The sequence below is a fragment of the Octopus bimaculoides genome, chromosome 23 (genome assembly GCF_046866305.1).
Source record: "Octopus bimaculoides isolate indiv1 chromosome 23, ASM4686630v1, whole genome shotgun sequence".
NCBI lineage: Eukaryota > Metazoa > Mollusca > Cephalopoda > Octopoda > Octopodidae > Octopus > Octopus bimaculoides.
The window spans coordinates 12,089,474-12,096,920 of record NC_142950.1 but is presented as its reverse complement, the minus strand read 5'-3'; the positions used below and the strand labels follow the sequence as shown (position 1 = coordinate 12,096,920).

General features: G+C 39.2%; 1 protein-coding gene across 1 annotated transcript; it reads left to right on the top strand.

The window, feature by feature from the left end:
• The first annotated feature begins 3,261 nt into the window (after positions 1 to 3,261).
• Positions 3,262 to 6,916, top strand: LOC106878416 (cilia- and flagella-associated protein 57). Its single transcript, XM_014927622.2, has one exon. The coding sequence runs from the start codon at positions 3,365 to 3,367 to the stop codon at positions 6,740 to 6,742; it is 3,378 nt and encodes a 1,125-aa protein (XP_014783108.2). The 5' UTR covers positions 3,262 to 3,364; the 3' UTR covers positions 6,743 to 6,916.
• Positions 6,917 to 7,447: the final 531 nt, after the last annotated feature.

Sequence of the window (7,447 nt, the reverse complement as noted above, 5' to 3'; positions counted from 1 at the left end):
GTCTTTCATTTCATTTATATTTCATCTCATCGTTCAGGAGTCGATGAAATAAAGTACCACTCAAATACCGAAGTCAGTGTCATTGACTTTACTCTTTGGTACACTTTCCTTATTTCAAAAATAGATGTCACCACAAATGGTAATGGGCACGGTGGATTGGCAGATTCAGTAAACATTTAAACGAAATGCCTTGCAGATTTGGTTGTGTTACCTTAACTTTGAGTTCAAATCTTGCCGAAATCAACCTTGTCTTTCTTATATTCCAGGCTCGATAAAATATAACATCAGTAAAGTACTGAGGTTAAATTAATCACTGATGTCACTGGGACATTCATAAATATCTCTTTACACCAATTCCATTTCTGCAATTTTATCTCCTGTTCTCCAATATCTTTGAATTTCGTCTCAACTTAAATCAATTCATCAATACTTACTCGAAAATCAAATATCGTATTCCTCTCCGAAATCCAGAACACTCTGTATCTCCGTCTCCAACCCATCTCAGCTGTCCGGGCTATATTTTTTAATTTTAACTTCACCACGAAAGATGGTGTCTATGATTACATAGACTCCGTTCTCCCTCTTACTTATCTCTCTCTCTCGTAGATTCAAATATGAACGCCATCAAGTTACTTTGACTCGCAGTCTACCTCTTTCACTCACCCAAATGCATTTCGTCCTTCTAGCGTTTTCCGAACTTCGCAGACTACCAACTAGACCTTCAACCAAATCAAGTCTTGCATTAGGGACATAAATCTTATTTCACCCATCCTCAAAGTCATCGTCTTTGGTGGCTTCAACACTCACATCTCATGGTTGTCTCATTCATCTCACGGTGATGTCATTGGTGCAGAAACCGAATCCTTTGCAATCTTCAACTCATTGCATCAATTTGTCTCATCTCCAACTTGTATCGCAGATCAACACACACATACGCCAAACGCTCTTGATCTCTTTCCTCACTGCTAAACCTAATCTCTACCGAACTGCAACTGTCTCGGCACCTACTGCGTCGTCTGACCATTGCTTCATTGTAACTAAGGATCACATTTAGACATAACATACACAACGTCTCCAACATTCGCATCCAACGACAATACAAGACCTCCGAATGAGCTCATATATCATTCCTGCTGACCACCCATCAGCTAAGTTACAAACTCCCTTTTAGGTTTGTCCCTTGACATCTCGAATACAACAAAATCGCAATGTCTCAAGACCTCGAATCTATACACTCAGAGTTGTGCTGAAGCGGTTTAAACGAGAAGCAAGCCTTACATCAGCAGCAGAAGAAAACCCACCCTCAGAAATCCGGACGTCTTTTATCCAGGGGCGTAGCTCATGCAAGACCACTCTCTGAATCACCCTGGAGGATGGTACTGTTGCCCAGAACAACACCGGCCCCCAAACCTTGAATTTCCATCCCTTCTGAACAATCACCACAACGGCTTCCGTGAAGACAGACCCGCTAGTCACTTGCTCTCCTATATCTTGAAGAACTTTGGCGAAGGCTATATCTTGAAGAACTTTGGCGAAGGCTACATTGTTGATTTCGGCATCAGCAAAGTTTTCCTCATTATTTAGCAAGCAAATCTTTCGAAACTTCCCACCTATGGGCTCCGCTCGTCATTCATCTCTTAGACCGGTAGCTCCCTATCAGCTCACCCTATCGCAACGTGTATTAACGAAGTCCTTTCTCTATCAGCTCACCCTATCGCAACGTGTATTAACGAAGTCCTTTCTAACCTTCACTCTATCAACTTCGGCGTACCCCAGTGCAATACTTTTGCCCCTCTCGCGCCCCACAACGCCATTTTCTATCTCCTGTATCGGCACGTCTAACAATGTTCACCCTTTTCGGAGATGGCATTACATTTCGTTCTTCCTTAACCTTCTCCAAAACATGCGTCATCCACTCACAAACTAGATGCCATAAGTCGAACCGTCATTGACCCCATTTTCAACAGCAAGGAAAGGCAAGCTCTACTTTGTGTTTTCTATGCTATTGAAAAGATAAGACTAAGAAAACTTCACCACACCACACATGTCTAACCTCAAAACTGTTCCAAATGTTGGGCTTTACTATCACCGAGGATCTGGTTAAAAAACATCATTAACATAACTCAAATCAGATCATAACGACCCAAAAGATACTTCACTCCCCCACCACCTCCAACAATAATTTATCCTCTACAAAGTTCTGGCGGAGCCAACAGTGGGGCATTGTTTTCACATCTAGGACGGCACTACTGCTGATTGTGACGCACAAAGACAGCCCATCCTAAAAATGACCAGCCCATTGATAAACATAAGGCCACTAACATTCTCTTGGCTATGGCCCACATGCGCTGTCTCATTTCTCTGCTTTGTCTATCTCAGAGCTGCTGGAGTCATGCCACTTCCGTCCAGGCATGACCTACACACCCAAATCTCCTCTTCTCATAACTTTTGTTATGTCCAAACTCACCAAGAACCTTCACCCAGTAACTTCCTCCACGAACATCGGCTCTCTGGTTTTCTCTTTGCCCTCATATCTTTACTGCAAGTGTTAGTTCACAACAGTGCACAACAAACATGATTATCATTAATCTTACTGATCTAGGAAACCCACTCTTTTCCTCCGCCAAGTTTTCATATGTTGTTTGGATTTATATATTAATAATTCTCTTTCTAAAGGTAGTGAGTTGGCAGAATTATTAGCACGCCGAGCAAAATGCTTTATACATACATACATGCATGCATGCGTACACACACACACACACACACACACACACACACACACACACACACATGTACAGACGCAGGTGTGGATGTGCGGTAAGAAGTTTGCTTCCCAACTACATGGTTCTAGGTTCAGTCTCACCTTGGGCAAGTATCTTCTACTATAGCCTCGGGCCGACCAAAGCCTTGTGAGTGAATTTTGTAGACGGAAGCTGAAAGAAGCCCGTCGAATATATATATATAATAATTATTATTATTATTATTATATTAGGGATAAAAATCCAAATTTACAGGTAAAAACTCAATTAAAAAAAAGAACTTTGGTTTTTTTTCTCTAAAACTATTTATATATATATATATATATATATATATATATATATATATATATATATATATATGCATTCATTGTGTTTGTGTGTATGCGTGTGTGTGTGTGTGTGTGTGTGTGTGTGTGTGTGTGTGTGTGTGTGTGTAGAATGACCAACTAAAAAAACATAAAATCCAGAAAGTAATTATAAAGGGAGATAGTAAAGCATGCCGTCCTTTAAATCACGTGACCAGAGCTATTTAAAGCCTTGAAGATCCTCAACACAACACATAATCATTGGAGCAGCATTCTGGTAAGTTTGGGGAACGATTTCAAATGGCTTTCTCTAAAACGACTTTAAAATATATGATTGGAATCAACTCGGATATTTCTAGAAATGTTTTATTTCTTGATGAACGAACTATCTTTTATACGTGTGGTTGTTATTGTGTCTTTTTTAACACCGAACAGAAAACCATGCGATTTCTCATAGCATCAGAGAAAGGAGCTGAAATAACTGCAATGGCTGTATCTCCGCGCCGTAACTATTCGGCTGTCGCTTTGAATTCCGAGAAACCGTCTGTAAACATTCTTGATTTGTTAACTAAGCGGAAAATAAGAACTTTAGTTTGTCAAGTATTGCATTGTAAGATCGTTAGTTTGTCTTTTTCATCTACTTCTCGATATCTTGTGGCCATATGTGACGACCCATCACGAACCTTACTTTACTGGTCATGGAAAAGATCGAAACTACTTCTCTCGACCAAAGTGACAGTTTCTGTTGCACCGGAGATTCTTCATTGCGTTAGTTTCAACCCTCAAACACATCTCAACGTGTATGTATTTGGCAACAAGTTTCTTAAATTGTTCCGCTTCGAAGGAAGCAAAAACAAACAGTTCAATTTTCCTAAGATCGTACCTCAAGATTTCAAATGCTATTGCTGGGATGCGAAACAACGTCTTTTGGTGGGTACAGGCAGTGGCCGAGTGTTGTTTATCGAAGATACGGATTTAAGACTTGATTTTAATGTATTCCAATATTCGAATATTTCCGACGAATCCATCAAGTCGTGCGGAGTAACGGCTGTTACCAGTTATTCTAAAGGATTTATTACAGCGTGTGGTAAGAAATGTGTACAGTTTTTTGAAAGAGATGAAGTCTGGCATACTTACAAGTCTGTTAGGAATGTTTGGCTTCCGTTAGATGTTTTGGAAAACAGTGACCTGTGTAACCAAATTATAAAATGGATGGTGGTGGATCCATCGGAGGAGGTTCTCGTTATTAGCACCAATATGAAACAAATGTATTCTACACAAATTAATCCATCGGAAACAAAACAGAGTGAATCAAACGTGTTTGATGTTTTAGTACAGCCTTTCCATTATAAACATATCACTGGATGTTGTGTCTCTTTGTGGAAACCTTTCATTGCAACAAGCTCCCTCGATGGTTCCATAAAATTGTGGAACCACGAAACGTTTAGCTTAGAATTTTCTAAAAACTTTTCAGAAGAAGTCTATAGTATATCTATGCACCCAATGGGACTATTTCTTCTGGCAGGTTTCTTCGACAGATTAAGTTTCATGTATATTCTTAGGGACGACTTCAAACCGTTTAAAGATATCAACATCCGCAGGTGTACACATTGCAATTTCAGTCGAGGTGGTCACATGTTCGCGGCGGTCAACAACAACTTTATACAGGTATACTCGTCGATAACTTTCGAAATGCTCGCCAACCTGAAAGGTCACAACGGTAAAGTTCAAGCTACCTCCTGGTGTATGGATGACAATAATCTAATCTCATGCGGTTTGGATGGGGCAATTTATGAATGGGACATAAAAACCGAGAAGCGAATCGGTGAGTGTGTCTTGAAATCCTGCGCCTGTAACGATGTTGCAGTTAACACTGATAACAAGAAACTATATGTGGTAAGCTCGGATCATTCTTTGAACGAAATCCACAAATCGAATATATTGCGAACGTTTCCACCGAGTGAGTTTCTTTACACATCAGTTGCTCTGTCTTGGTCCAATACAATGTTATTTGTAGGAACTAATGATGGTTATATAAGAAGCATGGCGTGCCCTCCAATACGAGGTGAAAACTGGCGTAATTATCCTTGTCATAGTCTCGAAACTACACACATGATTTTTACGACTGATGATCGATACTTAATTTCAACATCAAGAGATTTTTCGATTGCAATATGGAAGGTTGATGATACTGAGAATCAGAGTACAGAATTTGGCCACAGTACCATTTGGTCTGAAGACATTTTAATGCCGGTGAATGAGTTAGAAGAAAAAATGTGTTCAATTTCGAAGCTGAAATCCCGTGTGGAAGAACTTTCCAAGAAAAACGAGTATAAACTGCACCTCAGAGACAAGTACTTCAACGACAAGGTAAAAGAGGTATCCGAAAATTATAATCAAGTAATTGAAAATTTGAAAAACAAAAATAAAATTTTAGAGGGTGAAAAAGTCAGAGAAAAATCTAGTTATGATGAAAAAATGACAGAAACTATTAACGATCACTGTACAAAAATAAAATCCCTCGAGTGTACTACTAATAAAAAGTTAATGATAGAATGTGAAAAGATCAAATATCTTGAAGAGAAATTAATCCAACTAGAAAATGAACATGAACAAGAGATAGAGAAATTGGATTTAATGCAAGAGAGTTTAGAAACACAATTGGCAGATAAGTATGAAAAGAAAACCGAATATTTGGAGAAGAAAATTTATGAGTGTGATGAAAAGTTATTGACGTTGCGGAAAGAATGCGAAAAATCAGAGAAATTGAGTGAAGAGGATGCCGAAATGGAATCCCTCTCCACAAAAGTCAAATATGAAAAGCTTTTGTATGTCGAGAGATCTACCTATTCTAAAAGAAAATTCGAACGTAACGTTTTGCGGAAGAAACTCTTTGCTTTCCCCAACCAATTAAAAGAAAACGAAGATGAATGCTGGAAGTTAAAGATGGAATTAGAAAGACTAAAGATTGTTAAAAATAATCTAGAGGAAAACATAGAAATCTTAAGAGAAGAAGTGAAGCTCCAATGTCAAGGATTAACTAAGGAAGACAAACGTTTCTGTGAACTGAAGCTGATGAATCAAAGTGTCACGAAACTGAAATGTAAATTGGAATGGGAAAAGATTATCGAACTCAGACAGCTTGTGGATGAGAGGGAGACGGAAATCAATAAAACGAAGAAACAAATGGCTGGTATGCGAAACCAGTTGGAAAACTTCACCACGCAGTTTTTCGTAATGGACTATAATACAGCAGAAATGAAAATGAAATTAGGAGCCACCTTTAAAGAGCTGGATGATGTACGTAGAAAGCTAAAGCAAAAGACAGATTTGTGGGACAGGTTCTGCTCCGATTTAAACAACCTCATGTCTTTTAAAATACAAGATCCACACCAATTGAAGAACTGCATAAAAACTCTTTATGAAAAATATGTTGTTAAGAATGTCGATAAGATCGCCAGTTCAGACCCCAATTTACAGATCGAATGGGGTCGGCAGCGGAACCATTTCGAATATGCCATACTCAAACTGAAATATACGTTGAACTCCACCACCAAACGCATCAATCAGAAAAATCAACACCTGAACAGCAAACGTAATAACTTAGCAGCAGAGTTGCAGTTGAGGAGACAAGAGAACAGCCGTCGTCTGCTTTCGAAAATGGAGAGAGAGAAATGAAAATGGAATTTATTTGTTGATCGTTGGAGTTTTACCATTTTAATGTGACGAAGCGAATCGCATATTGTCATACGTCCGTTTTTACTCTGAGTGATAAAAACCGTGCTGTGTGAAGCAAGAATTTTTTTCTTACATATAATATTGTTATTGCTAATAAAAGTCAATTTCACCGAAGTTTTTCATCTCATATCTCTTTCGTCTCATCGTTCAAGGGTCGTTGAAATAAAGTATCAGTTATATACCAGAGTCAATCTTATTGACTCTGTCCTTCAGCAAATTCGTTGCCATCTGTGTTCGAAATAAATATCGCTGATGGTGGCAAGGCGACGAGATGGCAGAATCGTTACGGCGTTATGTTCAGTGGCTTTTCTTCCTGCTTTACGTTCTGAGTTTGCCTTTTTATCCTTTTGAGGTCGATAAAATAAGTACCAGTGAAAAACTGGGATCGATGCAATCGACTTATCGAAATTTTCTACTGCTGAGATGAGTGTCCGCCAGTCACAATAAACCAGCCAGACGATATTTACTCCCACTTTTTATAGGGTTTTCCTCGTACAAAGGGGGCCGCAGTGCTCCTAAATAGACCAACCGTGACACGTATACAGCTGCCAAAATCCCACGTCAGCGCTATTTCACGGAGAAAACGTACCAAACCTGCTTTCGTCATCCGTGGGGACATCCCCGTTGGACAAGAAGTAGAGATTG

What these genes read in the sequence shown, in the direction of transcription:
- LOC106878416 (XM_014927622.2), top strand. Translation starts at nt 3,365, where the DNA reads ATGGCTTTCTCTAAAACGACTTTAAAATATATGATTGGAATCAACTCG.